Genomic DNA, 22,482 nt, shown 5'->3' on the forward strand with positions numbered 1-22,482 from the left:
ACCCTGCCGCCATGTGCCTACAAGAAAGTCAGGCATTTATAAAACAGCAACACTAATGATGATTTCATTACACTTGAATCAGGTGGCAAAAAAAATAAAAGGTGACCTGAAATGCATATTGGGACAGGGAAGAGGGAGACTCTAACTTGCTCTAGGCAGCATTTTATTGTTATTCTTGTCTTCCTTTTCCTTATAGTTTCACCACATGTGTGTTCCTGGTCTAATATTGTGGGGGTTTTTTTTCATTTCTTTTAGAACTTTATCTAAATAGTGTGATACTTTTTCAGTCTTTTAAGATTTGCTTTTATTGTTCAGTGTTATGCTTGTGCAATCATCTGTGTTGATATATGTAACTCTAGGTAATTTATTTTCACTGCTGTATTTTATTTTTTTAATACCTCTGTTTATCCATGGTTGGGTCTGTGCACATTTGGGTTGTTTGATTTTTTTTTTGTCATTATAAACAATTCAGATATGAATAGGAAAGGTATGATAGAAATTGGTTAATTTTCAATATGCATGCAAATTTTAGCTCTGGTCTTTCACTTCAGCCTTCTCTATCAAACACAAGTACCACAAATTAGTAGCAAATTTGACCACTTTGAATGTTGCATCATATTTAAAATGTTACAGTAATATCTCCATCAGTTTTCCTGATATACTATCTATAGAAGGTGGCATAAAATAATTAAATGACCCAAAGTCAAGAGATAGGTCAGACCGTCTATCTGAATAATTAAAAGCAAATGTCCTTCTCTCATTCTTAGCATTTCATTAGAATAACTAAAATCTTGTCAGCAGCGCTATTAAATATCAGGGAAGTCATGGTGAATTAAATGAGATAGCTATTGTCTCTCAGCTCCAAATTCACCCTATAATACCTGCTCTTCCATACCTTTTTAAGCATTTCTCCTTCACATTGAGGATAATGTTGAGCTTTCTCAGTAAAGAGCACTGAGGGAACATTGCGGGAGGATGGGGCTTCACTTACTGCTTCCAGCTGCTGCCCCAGTGGTCAGCTGTGTGCGTAGAAGGACATTTAGTATCGTTCTGCCCCAGCCACAGGCAGGGAACGTGCAGTCCCTGCAGCTCTTCCAACAAGAGCACCACCTGCACCAGGTCTCCTGCCCACAGTGGTCACTCAACTCTTGTGCACCCGCCCATCAGCAGAGGCCCCCTTTACCTGGGAAGGCTGCTTCGTGGTGGAGAATTTCTCCACCATCCAACTGGCTGCAAACACACCTTCTCTAGTGAGGTCTGAAGCCCATCCTTGGGGAGGGGGCTTCTTCCAAGTTCTTCTTTCCTTGGGTACTCTCCCTGAGCCCTGGGGCACCCTCTAGCATTCTCTTTACATCTAATACTTACTCTCTTATGATAGCCTAATCATTCTTTATATTAAACTTACCCTACTTAAAAAAAAATCAATGAAAAATCTAAAACCTAGCATAAACGTACACATCCAGTGTTCTAAATGTCACCAGTTTTTAAAGTACAAGAAAATCGTGTTACAATTTAGTTATGACTCAAAATTATGTCCATTAAGTTACAGTTGACCCTTGAATAATGTAGGAGTTAGGGACGCCGACCCCCATGCAATAGAAACACCCATGTATAGCTTTATAGTCAGCCCTTTGTATCCAAGGTTCCTCATCTGTGGATTCACCCAACTGCAGACCATGTAGTATGTAGTATTTACTACTGAAAAAAATCCGTGTATAAATGGACTCGGGCAGTTCAAACCCATGTTGTTCAAGGGTCAACTATTTTAAAGCTATAAGAATAGGTTGTTTCTCAATAGAAACATAAGGTGATAACTTTGTGAAGAAAGTAATGGTCGTATTTACTTTGTTACCTAAGTAATTTAAGAACTGTAATGTATTTCTTAGTTTCCTAATGTAATAAATAACAGTACCACTTCTAACTTTTTAAAATTTCATACTCGTCTGAAGGACAGAAGCATATACCTAAAACTCCAGTCTGATTCCATGTTTTATACTCTAGGTACCAGGAGACATACATAAGACCATTCATAGATATATGCATCCTCAACTTTACTAGATAATGCCATTATTTTCCAAAGTGATTGAACCAAAATATACTCCCTCTAGCATTGCTCCACATCGACTTCCACAATTGATATTATCAGACTTTCCTGTATCATTAATGTAATTATAAAATGTCTTAGGGACCTTTCATTTTTTCTGAGATTTTACATTGGCACTTGAGTTGATTGGTAGTAGGACCCTTCCAGCACTAGCTTTATACTTTCTCAAACTATAAGAACCCTGGGATTTTCTAAATACTCTTAATCTAGAGGTAAAATATTATGGAGTCATCGATAACTAGTTTCTCCATTTCTAGAATAGAAATGAAAAGAATGGGTCATCTTATACCTTTTAGGCTCTGCACCAGTAAACTTCAAAATGATATATTAAACAAATTAATGTGGTAGAACAATGGCCAGTTTGAGTTAAAAATAGAAAATATTATCTGTTAGGGAGTGAGACCTTTCAGAGCCCATCCAGAAGCTTTGTGTGGAAGACCCTGTTTCTGAAGGCAGAAGGCAGCACCTAGAAACAGGGAACTGCTTTCATAAGTATTTTAACCATTCAGTTCCCTGCCAAGTATTTATCTACAATTATGCAGACATAGTCTTTATGTAGACTCAATGTTAGACCAAAATCAATAGATTCATAAATATTAAAATAGAAACGTCTATGGACAGGGGCCATGTTTTTCTAATCGACTTTATTATACAACTTTACCTGCAGATGTATATGCTCTTAATACATATAGTTTAGTTTGTTATATATAGATTGTGCATGGGTTATGATTCTATGTCAACTTATCACTTAAGATCTGATTTGGTCTTAATTCAGGTCCTTTTTTATTTAGGTTTCAGATTTATCTAACTCTTTAACTAATGATTATGTTTGGTGCTTAAATCATCTTCTGCTGCAGTAAATTGTTACCACAAGTAAAAATTTAGTCAGATAAAATAGATTTTACAGTGTTAGAAAATTTAATGCACTTCAGAACAGATTTGTGTTATTAAAGTTATAACATCTTTTTCTTTAAATAACTGTTCACCACTGTTACTGTGCATTTAGCAAACGCAGGTGCCACTAAGTTAGAGGTTAGACACTTCTAAGTACATTCACATTTGCCACACAACACACAATCGTTTAATAGTCTGCGTTAGTAGTTTACTAAGTGTTTTGTATGTAGTAATCAATAAGTGTTTGTTAAATAAATCAATGGTGTGTTTAATTCAGTATTTGAAAGGATTCATGCTAATACTAATAGTTGAAAAAACTCTTCAAGCCTATAAAAGTTTTGAATATCTTCTAATGTCAGCGTAGCACCATGAAAACACCCGAGGGGAATTTTCTGTCATATTTGCAGATTAAAATGGAATCTCTGGAAAGATCCCTGCAGTGCTGTTACCAGGATGGTGCTGGAACATAACATGATTGCACCCATCACTTTGTGAAGCACATCCAAATGTTTTCTTTAGATGACTGTTCTCCTTGCTTAGATATTGGAAATGATTCTGGGATATTGTAACGAATTTTGTGGAAAAGCTTTCCTTTCCAAAGCTGCTTATCTAAGTGCATTATTTCTGACTGAAAAGCTTATTTTTCTTTCTGTCTGTCTAAATGGATTGCTAGCCAGTGGTGACTTATGGCTGACTTCATCGATTTTCAGTAATGAGATAGAGCAGTATGAGGTAAATGTCTGTGTACATGGGCAAGGACTCTAAATCACATTCTGAAAACCACGGGCTTGATGATGCAATGAGTCCATCTCCTCAGAAATGTTTGTGGTGAAGATTCCTTGAAAATGCTTGGGCTTAAAGCACATCACTTCAATGGTGGATTTAGAAAAATAAAGTTACAGTCATTAGAGTGAGAGAACCATATTGTCTTGTTCAGGCTAACTCTCTCCAAGGGTGGTAACGGAAAATTCACCAGGCAGTACATCTGATGGGTATAGTCTCAGTGGATGGAGGCAGAGAGAACTTGTGGTACTTTTAAATGCATTTATTTCTCTACAGAGTAACATTCAAACATGTAACTGATCACGGCTTCCTTGTAACTGATGGACTCTATACTGTAGAATTGCCACAGATGTTCAGATGTCTCAGATGTCTTCAAGGAAGGCACTGGAAGCAAATGCAAAAGAATCCTTCCAGAATTCACTCATCTGATTTCATACTGAGTCACTACCCCTTGGTGTCAAAATACGTTTGGGCTTCACTCTTGATCTTGATAATAAGAAGGAGTTGTGCACTATTAAAAAGTAAGGCATTTGTGGAAGGGAGGGGGAGTCCCTTAGAAGACTGGGTGTTATGGTATTGCTATTTTGTAGCTCTTGTATTCTTTCAACATGGTGTTTAACTCCTTCAGTCAAATTCACTCTTCATTGAACACACAAATTGCCATGGATTGCTTTTAGGCAAGAACTGCATTGAAATTTTTATGAAGTGAAAATAAAATAACTTTATGCTATACAGTACCACATGATATATGACTGTGTGAGATACAGGAAGACCTCCAACTCACACCATTTTTCCAAATGTGTTATTCAACCTTCTGCATAGGAGAAATTACACAGATACAAGACATCCATGTATGTTACATGGGCATGAGTCACCTTTCTTTTCTTATTTTTTTTTCTTCCTTTCTCTCTCTCTCTCTCTCTCTCTCTCTCTTTCTCTATTTTTCTTTCTATTCTACTATTCTTTCCTAGGTTACATGTACATTTACTGTACATAATATTGTACACCAATTACAAGAGTTTAGATAGATTTTTCATTTCTTCTGTATCATCTCCCCTTTAATTCATGCTCTGTCCTCATACAGAAGACTCCTCTAGGCCTTGCCTTATGACACCTATAAATCTCACTGCCTTCTTCCCATCTGTTCTCTCCACAGTTTTCCTTCATTCCATGATCCACGTCACTCCAATTTTATTGCCACCTCTCAGAGTTCTGCCTTCTTGTTTCCTCTGTCTGCCGTATCTAAAGTTAACTTTAAAATAAGCAAACTCTTCAAAACAAACACTGTGGTACTCTTTGCGTTAATCTTATGAAAGTACAATATAATCAAAACGCAGTCCATGATAGATACAAGTTACTGGAAATCTTACTCCCAAAGGTCAAGACAGCTGTACTGTCTTTAAAAATTCATACAAATAGTGATTCCATTTCTTATTTAAGGTGCTGCTTTTCTTATTTTGGTGCATCCTTGGTTCTTGCCTGAGTTTGGCCAATTAGGCTGAAATATAAAAATTAGCAACTGAAGTAATGACATAACTTGATATATAGACTATAGCTTTGGTACAATTACATATAAATGAGAATATCGAAGATGACCTAGTGAAATGAAGTAAAACCCATTCTGGATAAACTATATCATATATGTTTGGGAGTAAATGTTAGAAATTTAATGAATTTGCCCTCTAGTACAAACAGAATTGTAATAGTTTAGTGCATTCCAAAGAAAAAAGGAAAATAATATTAAATTAATTTAATAAAAACAACTCGTGTAAAAGAGAAAAAGATATGAATGGAATTTTGGTACATTTCCACACTTGTGGAAATGAACCTAAACCTAAAATGACTCAGTAAACAAGTTGTGATTTCTGACAGGGAGAATTGAGGGGGTGGAGAGAAGATGCAGAGCGAATTAAACAGTAGAGAACATTCTAGAGGAGCAAATGCTAGAATGACTCAAAAATATCCTGGGATTTTTTTTTTCATTCTGATAGATTTCTATTTATATTTCTTGGAGAGATATGGTACATTTGACCACTTCATTTCTACACATGATGATACAAAATAATAAGAGCAACCAGCCTGCTAAGAACTCAAAGCCAGATGGTGTATATGTGTGTCATGCTGGGTTGATGGTTTGGAAATGCCAGCTCTGCAGAATGGCTGGAGCCAAATAATGCTTCAAGGTAATCCTACATAAGATTCACTTGTGCATCTCCATGTGACTTTTACATTCTTAACTTAATGAATTTTAAGTTACAATGGACAACATGATATATCTAGGCAATAGAGTAAAATGTCTCTGATTTTTTAGCTGTCAGCTCAAATAAAATTTTAACAAAGTAGCAGAAATCTAAAATGTTTTAACAGTTTTGGCTAACTGCTTCTTAAACTAGCAAATAACCAAAAGTCAATCCTTGCTTCTCTGCAGGGGATGATGGCCTGTTCCATAATTTTTAGGTATTACATTTTGAAGATTAGCCAGTGTGAGTTAAAAAAACAAAAACAAACAAACAAAAAACAACCCTAACAAAACCCAATAATTCTCTCTCTGTCTCCTGATGTTTGGAAATCAGGTGAAAATTGTTTTTGGTACCTCCTTTCTTTGATTTCCACATACTCACTTTGGGGAAGTCTTCCACAGCAGTTCAGGCATGGCGGCCATACTGTGGCCGTAAGCAGGGGAGAGCCAGTGGAGATACCTACAGACAGTGACAGGGTAGCCACCAGGTAATAGTGAGGGGACTGCTGTGTTAGATGACACCAGTGGATAAAAGAGTAAGAAAAGGAATCAGCTGTAGAGAAGTATAAGATTTCATAATACTATTAATCTTCTAAATTTGGCAAAATGTTGTTTAGACTCTTACATTTATATTTGCAGAACTTCTTTTGTTCTTCTCTTCTAGAATATGAGATGGTTTCTCCTTTCACTTGCATTTTAAGTCTTCATAAAAGTGTCTGTTTCCCAAGAACCAGTGAATCATTTATTTATTTAACAAACACTTATTGAGTAATTTAAACCCTTCTTAAATAAGTTTTTGTTTCCTCTGTTTTGAGGCTCAGCTATGGTATTACATATTTAAGATCATTATGCCTTCTTAGTGAATTGATCCCTTTATCATTATGAAATGTTCTTCTTTATTTCTGGTAATATTCTTTATCTTGAAACCTACTTTTTGATATTAGTATAGCTAATTTGATATTAGTATAGCTATTCCAATGGTGTCAATATGCAGCATTTTTGTTTCCTTTTTTGTTTGTTTAGTGTTTTGTTGTGAGAATGAAAAATTGATGTGTGCTTAGAATTCCACTGTGTGACTATAGCATGCTTTATTTATCTAGTCAACTATTAAGAGATATTTAGATTGTGTCATTTTTCTGAAGCAATGAATGTTAAAATTAACTTTCATGTAAATGTGACTTCATAGTGAAGTCACTAGATAAAAGAGTATATGCATCTTTAAATTACTAGATACTGCCAATTGTTCTTCAGAATGGTTTTCCCAATTTGCACTCCCACCATAAGGATTCTGGTTATTCTCCATCCTTATAATACTTGGTACTCTCAGAATTAAATTGTGAGTAGTTACAGGGATGAGAAATGCTATCTAAATTTGCATTTCCCTGGTTATTGATCAGGTAGGACACCTTTTCATATGTTCACTGCCAGATTGTCATAAAGATTATTATTCCCCAGTATGGCCACTCCAATTTCTCAACCCCCATTAGGGTTGACATAAAGATCTAACATCTAAAGTCGTAAGATGTGCTATGGAAAATTTTTCCAAGTAGGAAATTATTCTCTGAGTCATTTAAATCATTTCTGGTCATCACAGCATGATTCTTGACAACACTTTAATTGTGCCATGCTCAACGTGGCAGTCTTAACTTCTCCTCTGGTTTTTCTGGTTGTAGAAAAGCAAGAACCCTTAAGTCATTGAAGGCAAAAGATAGGCTAAATTATGAAGAAGAATAGAACATTACTCTGACTGTAATAAGAATGACTAATTCTTAAGAATAGTCATAAGCATGACTAATAATAGCAGGATTTGTTGAGTTCAGAAGAGCCTGGTGTATCATACGTAAAAAATACTGCAGGATTTTTGTTTATTTGACTAAACCTGGTGGTGGAACCTCCATTACTGGGAATTTTCAAAGTGGCTAAGATAAGAGTTTAACAATCTGAGTATGTCAGTGCTTTGCTGAGGGTAATTTTGAGGGTTCTTCTTCCCTTTGTTCTGTGCCTCAGTAAGAAACAGAGCTTTCACAGATTTGTTCCACTGCCAAGATGGTAATTCACTAAAAAATTTATTTTGTTATGTTTACTAAACATAATGAGTAAAGTTGTATCTTTTACAAATAAATCATCAGTAAATTATTTCTTGTAAACGAAATCAGAAAAATTCCCCTGAATCTATTCTTGGTGCTAAATGGGTATGACTTTGAGCCTAGGGAATATATTTTCTGCCCTTTCCATAATTTGAATTATCATCTGCCAAGCTGTATTACAGTATGCTGCCTGTCTTCACTCAAGGCTAGGGATCATCAATACTTTTACCCCCACTTTAGGAATTTCACAGATAACTGGGCTCTAGCGTTTCAATGTTCTCTCTCTGTGATAGTCCAAGTAAACATAGCTGATGTCAGTAATTCAATTTGTAATTGATTGGGGAATGTACAAGTGGTTGTTGTACATTTTTTGGGGAAATGGTGTGGGCATCTAAGTTTACATTACTTTGGACAGATTTTATTTCATAAAGATTGAAAACCTGAGAAGGAGGTCATTTAGTTCAAGTTTGACAACAGAAAATTGCTCCATTTCAGTCTTGATTATTGCGTTCAGTTGATTTCTCTATGACTCAAGGACTAGAAGCTTTCTACCACTTCCTTTGGTAGAAAAAATTTTGACTCTAAGAGATTAAATCATAGGAAGGTTTCTTCACATTCAGACTAAATTGTCTCATTTATTATTGATCTTTTTTAAAATTTATTTATTTTATTTATTTATTTTTGGCTGTGTTGGGTCTTTGTTGCTGCATGCGGGCTTTCTATGGTTGCAGCGAGCCGGGGCTACTGTTCGTTGCGGTGCACAGCCTTCTCATTGTGGTGGCATCTCTTGTGTGGAGCACGGGCTCTAGGTGCATGGGCTTCAGTAGTTGTGGCACATGAGCTCAGTAGTTGTGGCTCGCGGGCTCTAGCGTGCAGGCTCAGTAGTTGTGGCGCACGGGCTTAGTTGCTCTGCAGCATGTGAGATCTTCCCAGATCAGGGCTCGAACCTGTGTCCCCTGCATTGGCAGGCGGAGTCTTAACCACTGCGCCAGCAGGGAAGCCCTATTGATCTTTTTAAAGTCTTTTTCTTTGCACTTTTTAGATGTTTGTTAAATCACACTAGTCAATATTACTAAACCACAGATGTGATGTTTTAAAATAAGGGACATGTCATTTGAGAACTGATACTGCTTTCTGTCCATGCATGTTTTGCATTTGTCCTTAGGTGTGCAAAAATGGAAGCAGTGTTTTTAAGATGAATTTTCTCACCTATGATAGCAAGTTGTAAATGTCTGACTCTTCTTCTATTTGCAGGGCTAGCTCTTAAAATGTGCTCCTGATCCTCTTTTACCCTGTGTCATGTTGCAAAGGTGTGGCTTGTTTGCTGTCCTACAGCTTGGGTTTCTTTCGATCTTATTGACTAATACCAATCATTGTCTCCCTCCAGGTTATTCAAGCTGTCTTTTTTGGCATCTGTGTGCTGACTGATCTTTCCAGTCTTCTGACTAGAGGAAGTGGAAGCCAAGAACAAGAGAGGCAGCTCAAGAAGCTCATCTCTCTCCGGGACTGGATGCTGGCTGTATTGGCCTTTCCTGTTGGGATTGTGAGTATGATGTCAAAAAGCATTTAACCACAAAAGAAACTTGGGTCTTATATCAGACTTCTAAGAGGGAAAAAAGGGCTCATTATAGGCTTCCGTATTGGGGCTGCCATAACAAAGCACCACAGACTGAGTAGCTTAAACAGCAGAAATTTATTTTCTCACGGTTCTGGAGGCTGGAAGTCTGAGATCCAGGTGTCTGCAGGGTTGATTGCTTCTGAGGCCTCTCTCCTTGGCTTGTAAAGGGCCTCCTTCTCCTTGTGTCTTCACATGCTTTTCCCTCTGTGTGTATCCCTCTCCCAATCTCCCCTTCTTAAAAGGACACGAGTTATACTGACCAGAGCCCCTCAATGAACTCATTCAATCTCAATTGCCTCATTAAAGACCCTGCCTCCAAATGCGGTCACATTCCGAGACACTAGGAGTTAGGACTTCAACGTGTGAATTTTAGGGGGACACAGTTCAACCCATAACCGTTTCTTAAGCAGCCCAAACTTGAAATGTATGTTCCGTGGGTCTGTGACCATTCTGGTATTTTTGAACTTGGGGGAGGAAGTCAGTATTAGCTCATACTTCTTCACTTACCCAGCGGTGCCATTAGCTAATATCACTTAAGTAAATGCTGCTTAATGTTTGGGTCTGTTCTGGCTTCGTTGATTGTCATTGTTTTCAGTTAGATTCCCTCCTTAGCTTAACTTCCTTTACAGATCTGTTAATCATCCATTGTCTGTACATAAACCAAGTTTCTTTAAAGGGCTGGGACCCCATGAGATTCTATAGATTTTAACCTGTGTATAGCCAGGAGAAGAATGAGAGAATGCTTGTAAATTGTGAGAACAATTAAGAGTGTGTTATCTAATTCAAATTCAGAACTTTCATTGGCCACCTGATTTCTGGGAAAAATAGAAACCCATGTACCAAGTCCAAGGGCCTCTGTAGGCAGAGTCAGAAAGTTGTTTTTTAAATCCTTCCAGGACTTCCCTGGTAGCTCAGTGATTTAAGAATCTGCCTGCCAGTGCAGGGGACATGGGTTTGATCCCTGGTCCGGTAAGATCCCACATACCGCAGAGCAACTAAGCCCGTGCACCACAACTACTGAGCCTGCACTGTGGATCCTGAGAACCACAACTAACAAGCCCACGTGCCACAACTACTGAAGCCCATGCACTCTAGGGCCCATGTGCTGCAACTACTGAGCCCACATGCTGCAACTACTGAAGCCCATGTGCCTAGAGCCCATGCTCTACAACAAGAGAAGCCACCAAAGTGAGAAGCCCGTGCACTGCAACTAGAGAAAGCCCGCACACAACAACAAATACCCAACTCAGCCAAAAAAAAAAATCCTTAAAAAAAAAAAATCCTTCCAATGACTCTTATTTATACCTGGCAGAAACCTCTACGTGCTTGTTCTAAGACCAGTCAGTGGACACCCAGACTATCACTGAATTGCTTTTTCTATGTACTGAGTTGTGTTTTCCTGGATGAAGTAACCCTCAGCTCTTGACAACAACACAAGGAGAGTAGTATAATCTGGTCACACTTCTCTGTTCATTCCTCATCCTTACCCTCTGAAAACCTAGATAGATGCTCAGATTGAAGCCATCTACCAAATCTCTCAAACTCTGTTGCTTAACATAACAGAGTTAAATGCTTCACATAGTATATTTGATATTTCCTTCTCTGGACTTGCCTTATAAAATGCAAACACCTTCTATCAGAATACTCATCTGAGAGAAAATTTCCATTGGTATAAACTGTAAAGACTAAACTTTCTGCATGAAAGAATTATCTAGAAAATCCAAGCCTGTATATTTTCTGTTACTTTTTACTGGCTTACTCCCTTGGAATTTTTTTCTTCTTCTTCTTTTTTTTTTTTTTTTTTTTTTTTAGTTGCAGCATGCAGGATCTTTTAGTTGTGGCATGCAAACTCTTAGTTGCAGCCTGTGGGATCTAGTTCCCTGACCAGGGATTGAACCTGGGCCCCCTGCATTGGGAGCATGGAGTCATAGCCACTGGACCGCCAGCGAAGTCCCCTTACTCCCTTGGAATTTCCATAGGCATGTCACTGACTCTGGAAGTCTTCCTTGGCTAGAAGGAATATAATAATAACACAATACAAAGGTAAATAGGAATACAATATTAACCATTTCTCTCAGCTCTGCCTCCGCTTCTGTTATGTGGTGTCAAACTGTGTCTCTGTGAGCTTAAGTTGTATGTCTTGCCACTCTCACCAAAGGCTCATTGCATATGCCCTTTAGACATTTATGACATTACTTTAGCCAAAAACTTTTTGCTCCTGCTTGAGACTTGAGATTCTTGTCAGCTTTCAGTATCCTTCCGGAATTTAGCCCGTGTATGTATGCTTCATGGTTTGTAAAAGAATGGGAGCCTTTTTTGTTTGCTTGTTTGTTTGATTACATCTGATATTTTCCTTTGTGCTTCACAATTTTTGTTGTTTTCTATGTGTTTTAGAAGAGGGAAGAGAAGTAATAATGCCTTTAATTTCACCCCCCTTTTTAAGCCAGAAATCATAATATTATATTTTCATTACATAATGTACCTTTCCTAGCTGATGAGCTTCACAGAAGAATTTAAAGAACAAATAATGAATCAGAGATGTGCAGTTTCAATGATTTCTTTAACTCTTATTTTTTTCTTGCCCAATGGTATTTTATAGTCAATATTTATGTTTTTCATAAATTTCCCTGTTATTATGAGTCATTTTCCCTTTTACAGTCACTGGCCTTTTATTTTTCCTGACCTTTTTGGAGCCTCCTCCCCACTTCTTCCTCTCTTTTTCTCTTTCTGTCTCTCTTTAATATTAGGAAGAATCCTGGCCCATAATTTTCTTACATTTTCCATTGTTCCTTACTCTGTCATTTGATTTTTTGTATCTGTTTACCTGATTTCTCACTCTAATGCACAGAAATTCATTCTGAGGCAAAAAGCTGTTAATGCCTTCTTCCTAGACCCCATTAATTTTATTGTGAAGTCATATTTACAGAGGATATGAATTTGGTTCTTTATAATCATTTGTATCCAAAATATTTTTTTCATTAAAACATACAATTTAATGATTTTTGCCTATCTTTCCCCATGGTTATTTACCAGCTTTCCTTTCCAATGAGCCCTAATCTTTTTTTTTTTTTTTTTTTTGTGGTATGCGGGCCTCTCACTGTTGTGGCCTCTCCCGTTGCGGAGCACAGGCTCCAGACGCGCAGGCTCAGTGGCCATGGCTCACGGGCCCAGCCACTCCGCGGCATGTGGGATCTTCCCGGACCGGGGCATGAACCCGTGTCCCCTGCATCGTCAGGCGGACTCTCAACCACTGCGCCACCAGGGAAGCCCGAGCCCTAATCTTTGCTATGACTTCTGTAACTCCTCCATCTCCCCCAGCTGCTCAGTAGGGTCTGGAATTCCATGGTAGTTCTACCACTTAAGATTTTCTTCCTTGTTAACGTATGTACCCTTCCTGAAGCAATGCCATTAGGAATCACCTGAAGTGGTGTCGTCTTTACTCTTCCTGTGGCTCCTGGCCTGGGAGGGAGGTGCCTGGCCCAAAGAGTTCATTATATCAGAAGGGCAGGAATAACAGTAATGCCCAGGACCTGTAGGATCTGTAGTGTAAGAATGCCTATGTGTGCAAATGATTGGTTATAACATTTGTAATTAAACAGCTTGTACCATGTTGGTTGACACAGTCAAGATCGTAAAGGGCAAACTATGCCCAGAGAGCCTGGGGCGTGGCTCAAGCATCCTAAGGAGGAAGGTACAGAGGCTCCACTTAGAAGCCTGTGGTCGGTCCCCAGAGACCTCCAGGCTCTGACTGCCTGGTGCCTGCCAGCCTCACAGAGGACTTCCTCTGCTATCTTCTCCTGGCTTCCTCAGCTCCACGCCTTCTGTTTGTCAACCACAAGTTTGCGGGGGGAAAGCAATGTTATTTTTGCTTCCTGGTACAGGGCAAAAAGGCAATGGGCATAAAAAGAGGGCAGAATGGCAGCTGAACGTATCACCTCTGCTCAAAGTTTCCCAAAGAGACCTCTTAGCCTGAGCTTTTCTGGCACTCCCATTGTCTCTCTCTCTCTCACCTCAGCTGTAACTATGGCAGCAAGAAAGACCTGGTAGGTTATCTAGGATTTGTATTTTCTCCACTAATGCTTCCTCCAGTAACGAGCTGACAGTAATTGCTTTATGTGGGCATGAAGCACTAAATATGATTTTGTGACCCATGGACCTGATGTGTGTCTACTTCATGTACTCTCTCTCTCTCTCTCAAGGATATATAAAAATAATGAAGCATTCCAATCCAAGATAATTGGGGTAAGGCTTTGTTTCAACGTAACCTTGAAGAAATCAGGCAGGGTTGCTTGAGTGAACATAGCATGTATCATCCTGATTTGTGTAGATTCCCATAAATGCAAAGCTGGCCTTGATTAGTAACGCTAATGGCCGGAAACCACCACCACTCCCAAAGCCTTGCAGCTCATTTTTGCAGGGATAACCCCTGGGAGGCTCTTCTTACCATGTGCAGTTCATTTCTGAATGCTGTCCCCCCTTTAAAGAAGCATTACAAATAATTCTATGACATTATGTGGTCTGGAAGCACTGAAGTTTATTAGGAGCAATCAAACCAAGAATGTCTTTTGTCTCCTGTGAGTTCGTTGACTTTTGTGCTGGCAGATACTCTTCTAGTTAGGAGAATAAAGCTAAGGCTTTCAACCAAAAAGAAAAAAAGAGAAAGAGTAGCAAACAATGAGTGTGATGAGTATGAAATTGCCTCTTTCAAAAATCCTAAATGTGTCTCCAACTGCTATCCCAAGTAGCCCATTTAACGATGAAGAACAATTATAGATTTTCCATTAATTCGAGTCTGTGCATCCCATTCCTCCACAGTTGCTCAGCTTGCGTGATGCACATAATCAGATCTCACCACCTCTCCAGTACACCTTTGTCCCTGGGCTGACTTGGGTTACTCTAGACCAGATGCTGGGTTGCTGCTTCGCTAACCTTGATGGATGGGTGAAGATGAGGATGTACCTGTCTCAGTAAAGAAGCAGGGGGTCTGAGAAGGTCCTGGAAATTTGGATCTGTTCTAACCTAGGATGGGATCCAGGGTATCCTGACCAAACTAGCATGTGCCACGATGAACTTTTCTGGAATTTGAGCTTTTCATCTGAGTTTAGTCTCAAAGCTATTTGTTAACTCTTTCTGGTGTTATAATCATGTTCTGGTAAAGACTTTGTGAAGATTTTACATGTAACAACCTAGTCTAGAACCCTTTAAAACTCATTTTTGCTTGTGGTGGGAACTGTATGGTACCTGCTGCCTTAGAAACATGAAAAATGGAGTTTGAAATTTCAAATGCACACTCAAAGAAAAAGTATCTAGCAATTATTTTCAGAAGGAGATTCCTCAAAGTCTTCATTTATTGATATACTAGCTAACTCTAAGCCATCCTTCAGAAAAATTTTGTGATGCATATAAATTTAGATTGTCATACCTCTACGATTTAAAAAAACATTATTTTCATTTCCGATTTTTAGAGGTAAGAGATTGGCTTAAATGGAAAGCAAACTTAGTAATGAATATTAGTTACTAATATTAATGTCTGTTAATGTAACACACAAAGGAAGGGAATTTGATTCTATTTGAGATTGTAAATAAAAGCAAATGCTTTTCTTTCTGTTTTGATATTAAGGGGAAACTTGGGATTTAATACACTTAATATCTCCTGATCCTCTCTTTATTAAATTTTCACACAGGTATCTAAAATCAAACTCTTTTCTATTTTCTTTAAGCCTTCACTGATGTTATAAGTTTCTTCAAATGCCCTTTTTCTTTCTCTTCACCTTTGAAGTTAAAAATATAATATCGGCTAGGTCATATTTTATGGTTAAACCCAGTTCATTTGGGGTTGAGTCAGTCATAGGCTTTCACCCTGCGCTGAAATGAGTGTGAGTTGAGTTGCCTAAGGGGAGGTTCGGAGATGAGGATTCATTCAAGATCAGTTAGCAAAAGGAGCCTTTACCCCCCATACCATTTTTCAGTCTTCTGAAAAATGTTCAGAAGACTGTCATAACCTAACCTGGGTGAGTTGGCTTAAACTCACCTTTTTGAACGCCTTTTCAAAAGACCAAGGGCATAATATGACTAGACAGATGTACCCGATAGAGAACCAGGTTGCTTCTTGACCATCTTATATATTCTTCTCTCCTAAATGAAAACCAAAGATTTTCTGCCTTGGTGAACTATTTAATTTGTACACATTCACGCTAACTCAGAGTAGTCAGCTTGCAAGACAGATATCTTCAACACAAAAAATAACCACACTTGGACAAAAATTTTACTGTAGGTGCCTACTTTTAATCACTCTACAATGAAAACCACACATTTATATCCAGAACATTCAAAGGACAGAAGTTCTAGTCAAGTCAGTAGTCATTTGCAGGTACATGGAGCTTACTAGGTATAGCAGGTACTGAGTGCTAGGAGCCCTATAGTGGAGACTAAGAGCTGATCTTGCCCTTCAGGGTCTCACAGTTTAGAGAAGGTGACTTTATAAGCCATATCAACAAGTAAATTAAAAGGTAACATGATGAGTATAACAACACATGCAGGTACAGAAGTAGCCCATAAGAGGAAAGGATTGGTTTTACTGAGTGGGAGGTCCTGGAAGCCTTCCCAGAAATGATGTTATCGGAGCTCTGTTTTGAAGAATAACTAAAAAACTTATTGGATGTAAGTTAGTGATACTCTCAGCTGCAAGTAACAGAACACCCCCAGATATTCACCTGGCTCACTCTTTCACTTCATTCAAGTCTCTACTCAAATTATTCCACCTCAGAAAATCTTCCATGAATAATCTTTATAAATCAGCCTCCCTCCATCATTCCATATGCCCTTAACTTACTTTATATTCTCCTTCATTGTTACTGCTACCTGGCACCTTATATGTTTATTCTTTTATTTCTACTGTATGTCTTCTCTGACTTGACACCTGCCCTATGAGGTTAGGGAGATTGTGTGTCTAATTTACTGCTCTAACCCAAGCATCAGAAGCAACGTGTAAATAATTCAGTATTTTTTGAGTGAATATCCAACCAACCGTGGCTTAAGCAATAAAGATATTTAATGTTTCATAAAACAAGAAGCCTCTAAGCAGGTAGTTTCCAGGCTGTATTGCTCAGTTTTGTCATTTGAGGCTTATGCATTTTCTGTTTTCCACTTTTCTGTCTCCAGAGTCTTGGCTTTTTGTCTTTGAACATGCTACCTACAATCTCAAAAGGGTTGATAAACCACCAAACATCATACACTTTGCACCCATGTTCAAGGCATGGAGAGGAAGACACTCTTAAGGGAGCTCTCCCTAAGGGTTTGTCTCTTCATCGTACCAATGAACCTTTCCCAGAAGCTCCATCGGCCAATTTCCCCATGCATCTCATTTGACTGTCACATGGCTAGAACTGGCTGCATGGAATGCTGGGAAAGCAAGTAGGAGACGAAGGGAATGAGGTCACCATGAGGACTTAAATTAATTATGATTTATCCTCATGAGTTAGGCACACTGCTGCCCAAACAAAATCACTAGTTTCAAGAAATATTATAAGTAACAAATTTTGAGAATAATAATTAAATGTAAAGTAAATAAAAACTAAAAAATTTTTAGGTTATTTATTGTTTATGTTGATATAAAAATAGATATTGTAAAACTGATGAAACTAATCATAGACATTTTCTATCTTAGCCAAGAAAGGCAGATTTTTTCCATTCATTCTCTGCCAATACCATTTTTTTGGTGCATTCTCAGCAGTATTATCATGAACAACTGTCTAAATCTGACATTTGAAGAAGTTCTTCTCAAAGAAAATCACATATGTTACACAACTGACTAAATGGCTTATGTTCATTTTCTGAAACTCCATATGAAATTTGTCAGAGGTAGCCCTGCTTTAGTCCAGCAACCGGGTTCAGTGAGTAAAAATCTGCCTTTAATAATAGTCGCCTAGAAATTGTAGAGAATTATCGTGTTCTGTATACTATCTCACAGAGTTCCCACTCTCTCTAGGCAAAAACGCCACAAATATATCTCAGAAAATGAAGATATCTTCTTCCCATATTTATATACATAAGTAAGATATGTATTTGAAATATGTAATGGAGAAAAAGTAGACTTGTTAATTCTACTATTAACAATTAACATAAATAATGTTAATTCAATAACATTAATAATGTATATGATTCTTGTTCTCAAAAATATGACCCCCCGCCCCGAGACTTCTCTGATGGCGCAGTAGTTCAGAATCCACCTGCCAATGCAGGGGACGTGGGTTCGAGCCCTGGTCCAGGAAGATCCCACATGCCACAGAGAACTAAGCCCGTGAGCCACAACTACTGAAGCCCGCATGCCTAGAGCCCGTGCTCCGCAGCAAGAGAAGCCACCAAAATGAGAAGCTCGCGCACCGCAACAAAGAGTAGCCCCCGCTCGCCACTAGAGAAAGCCCGCGCGCAGCAAGGAAGACCCAACACAGCAATAAATTAATTAATTTTTTAAAAAATGACCCCCCCCAAAACCAGGACCTTTTGTACGCCCTTGTTTGGGGGACCAAGAACAAGATGCAGTATTAGTTGTTGATTTAAAAAAAAAACGAAAGAAAGAAAAGGAAAGAAAAGAAAAAAAGAACACTTTCATTTTTCGTCTTCCTTCTCTGCATGTTTTCTTCCCGCCCTATCTCTCTACTTGTGTTTCTGTCTCTCTTTCTCTCTTACCTTTGCCCCACCCCATCCTTCTACCACAAGCGTCTCCTTCTTCATAGAAAAATAAACAATTTGCTGTATGGGTGTTCCTGAAATTACTACAGTCCCTGTGGGCGTTTTGAGGTAACTCTTACCTGTTTTAGCTGGATCAAAATGTGCTGTGTTAAAGCAGCCGATATCAAAAGGAATATTTCCCCCCAAAGAAGGAGCTAGTGGAATTTCCACCTACACAGAATGTATTAACTTTTTGTTGCACAATTACCATGCTCATGATTTGCTTATTTTACTACAAAGAGCCAGTCCTGGATAGGACTTTCATTCATCATGCCTTTTTGTAACTCTCCTAGGAACAGAAGTTGAGGCATGATTCTGGCTTTGGGAGACGTTTTCCCAGAGACACAGGCAGGAAGGCGGGAAGATGAGAGATGGTGCGGGGAGAGAACGTGTGTAGCCACAGCTCACAGGTGGCCCTGTTGCCCTGCCCACTGTCTCCTAAGTGCCTGTGAAGAAACTTTTCCAAGAAGTTTCCCTCTTCAGAATGTCCCTTTATCCTGTAGGTTAGGTCTGTGCTTCATTTACACAAGGGAACAAACATATACCAGCAGTTTGGGCAGTGGTGGCCAAAGTCTGGTGCAACGTACGGGAAATGAAGGGAGCTGTGTCTCCGAGGGAACCAGAGGAGCCCTTCCGTCCCGATCTGCTTTTATGCTTCTCTGAGTTCCCTACCACTTTGTTCGTTATTCACCAAGGGGAAACTGAGGAGGGATGTGAAGTAGGAAAGAATCCTAAGCATAAATTAGTGGTGTGCCAGGGTTGGAAGGCATGAACGGAGAGGAGTTTTCTCTGCCCATTTTTATCACCTCACCCCGCTTAATCCTAAGGAGAGCCCCTCCCCTTTCTTTGCCTTAACAATCAACTGCAAAATTAGAATGGCTGCCTTCATACCAACACAAATAACAAAACAGAAAGAGCCTCAGCACTCCCATGCCTAAAAAATAATACATAGGAGCCCAGGGGTTTGCTGTCAAAATTAGCAGAGTCGGGCTTCCCTGGTGGCGCAGTGGTTGAGAGTACGCCTGCCGATGCAGGGGACATGGGTTCATGCCCCGGTCCGAGAAGATCCCACATGCTGCGGAGCGGCTGGGCCCGTGAGCCATGGCTGCTGAGCCTGCGAGTCCGGAGCCTGTGCTCCGCAACAGGAGAGGCCACAGCAGTGAGAGGCCCATGTACCGCAGCAAAAAAAAAAAAAAAAATTAGCGGAGTCAACAAAGGAAAACAGCCCCCACATTCACTAATATGGTAACATTATTGTCTGACTCTTCAGAAATTCTACCTGTACCCCCTTCCCTCCCAAATTACTTTCGAGTCCTAAAGAAGATACTACATACGCAGAGGCATTTGCTGTCACCTTTCTTTTTGTTTCCAGCCTGGGGAAGAGCAGTTCCATTTACACCTTCTGAAACTTCCTGCCGTCTCCCTTCCCATAGTGACAAAACCCACCAGCAACTCAAGAGCCTGAAAAGTCTATGAATGAGAGCTCGCTCCTACTACATGCTGCTGGGGGTCAGCCACCACACTAAGGGCTGTACTCTGTTTATTTAATCCTCAGAGCCCCCAAAGGTAGGAATGTCCATCATTCCCACTTCACAGAAGATGCTTCTGTTGTACTGCTAGGCGGACAGGGTACCCATTTTACAGGTCCCTTGCCTGAGGTCCACGGCTAGGAAATGGTGCGACCTGGACTTGAACCCAATCATTCTGATGATAGAGTGCTTGCTCTTTGCAAGTACTCTAAACTTTTGACAAACCAAACCCAGCTTTGCTTTTCATCATTCAGTGGATAGACACTTTCAGCTATGTACGTGAACTCCGAGCTGACCACAATTTCTCATTTAAGACAATGCATCAAAAATGAGAAAGGGCCTTATGCAGAATCTGGCTCAGAAGTCACTGTTTATCTTTTTCCTTGAGGCTGTTTAGCCAAAGCCTGTTCATTTGTGCTTATTATTGTTTCTCTGTGATATATTATTTCATTGGCACCGTAGAGCCAGTGGTTTCATACAGTTTTACAGGCCAGTTTACAAAGTACGAATTTTGGCAAGGAGAGAACATCTTCCTGCCTTGTCTTCTTGTTTCAACAATTGGATACAGATTTAAGCCACCATGGATTTTACCCAATGTACTGGTTTTTAATATGTGAAAATAAGGTATTATCAGTAGAATTAGCTACGTTTTTAAAAAATGGATACTAAATGTATCTAGTATCATCTGTAAATCATCTCTGGGTTTCTAAGAAGGCAGAGTTCAGAGCTACACAGTTGCAAAAGAATATTTTTGGCAAGAGATGATCCAGTACATTCTGCATGGGTATCCTGACAAATCAACTGTGCCTACCCAGTGAAATACCTTACTAAGAATTCTTAAGAGCCATTTTGTTCTGCTTTATCAAGAGAGAGTTTTCTGTCAAATTTGCTTTTCTTTTAATTTATCCCCCCCCCTCCTATTTTCAACAAGGATTTGAGGTGGTCTGAGGTACATCAGTTAATCAAATGGCCCATCCTCCTGGGCCTCAGCATCATTCAGCAAATGCCACCTGTAAATAATCTTGCCTATTTGATGTGTCTTCTATATTACACTGCGGGATACACAGAGGAACTTTCTTATGTACTTTATCTTGAAAAATGAGGCAAGCCAGGAAAATGGGGAGAAACCTTCGATAGACCTTCTGGCAAATTCATTTAACATTAGTTGAATGCTATACACCAGGTACTATGTTAAATGCTCTCACACGGTTTCACTCACTCTATTAGGGGATCTTATAAAAACAAGAAGCAGTAGGCAACAGGAAGCTCACTCATGCCTACAGACTGTGATGCCAACAAGAGGACTGGGGCACCGAGGAGGGGAAGCTGCTGCCATGCTGGCCATCAGAGCCGCTTCTTGCTTTCCTCAGTCCTATCTAGAGGGTAATACCTGTCGTATTGGACCCAGTCAGAAATATTTGTTGCTCTGTGCTTGAAGAGTCTCAAGCAAAAGTGGAGTAAGGGAGGAGAAAGAAAGCAAGCTCTGGGGGTGGTGGGGATCATCCGTACAAAGTAGATTTTCTTTGGGTCTCCTTGCTATGTTAGCACAGCTTAAAAACAGATGTTTCTTCCCAATCTTGGCACCTTCCTGAGATGCTGATCCTCAAAGTAATTAGTTTAGCGTAACCTCCTGGCTCTTAATTGACGATAAGGGTTCTTGAACCCCCCCAAAAAAAATCCATAATTGGTCAGCAGTTCAAGAGGGGGCCTAAACAGATGACAGAGAGTTCAGGTAGACCAAATGCCAAGGAAAGAACTCCTGAAGTGCTGTCGGGCAGACGGATTGCTGACGCTCAGGCTGCATGCATGCCTCTTTGAGCCATTTTGGTTCCAAAGATGACGATTTGCTTTTTGACTCCTTCCACTTTATTTATACAGCATAAATCATCATAGAATGATATAAAGGCAAAAACAAAAATCCACACAAGTTTCTACAATAAGCGCTTGTTACTTTTGTAATAGGAAAACCGAACATGTGTTCTCATTTGCAAATGTCTTATTTAGAGATGGTCTAAATTTAAAGGGTAAATTGTTCATAGAGGGAAAAAGAAGGAACACTGGTATGTTGTTGATATGATACTAAAAAACAAACACACCGGGCTTCCCTAGTGGCGCAGTGGTTGAGAGTCCGCCTGCCGATGCAGGGGACACGGGTTCATGCCCCGATCCCGGAAGATCCCACATGCCGCGGAGCGGCTGGGCCCGCGAGCCATGGCCGCGGAGCCTGTGTGTCCGGAGCCTGTGCTCTGCAACGGGAGAGGCCACAGCAGTGAGAGGCCCGCGTACAGCAAAAAAAAAAAAAAAACAAACAAACACACCAACTTCTCCAAAAGGTCTTTTCCCATTGCAAACTATGGCTAGAACTGGCTACACATTTTCCTAGTTTGTTTATGCGTATAATCTAAAAATTAGCAAAACACAGAAAACCTTAGCCTCCTTCCTCTCTTATCTCCATAGCAATTCAAAGGCAGTGAGGTGGCCATTTGTGGGTGTCCCAG

General features: G+C 39.5%; 1 protein-coding gene across 5 annotated transcripts in view; it reads left to right on the top strand.

The window, feature by feature from the left end:
- Positions 1 to 22,482, top strand: part of AIG1 (androgen induced 1) — a 233,646-nt gene that overhangs the window by 54,029 nt on the left and 157,135 nt on the right. For all 5 annotated transcript variants that reach the window (XM_079716303.1, XM_079716302.1, XM_079716304.1 and 2 more), the window contains exon 2: positions 9,495 to 9,650. In XM_079716303.1, coding sequence (XP_079572429.1) covers positions 9,495 to 9,650 — 156 coding nt within the window. The remainder of the gene's footprint in view (positions 1 to 9,494; positions 9,651 to 22,482) is intronic.

This window comes from Hyperoodon ampullatus, assembly GCF_949752795.1.
Source record: "Hyperoodon ampullatus genome assembly, chromosome: 12".
NCBI lineage: Eukaryota > Metazoa > Chordata > Mammalia > Artiodactyla > Ziphiidae > Hyperoodon > Hyperoodon ampullatus.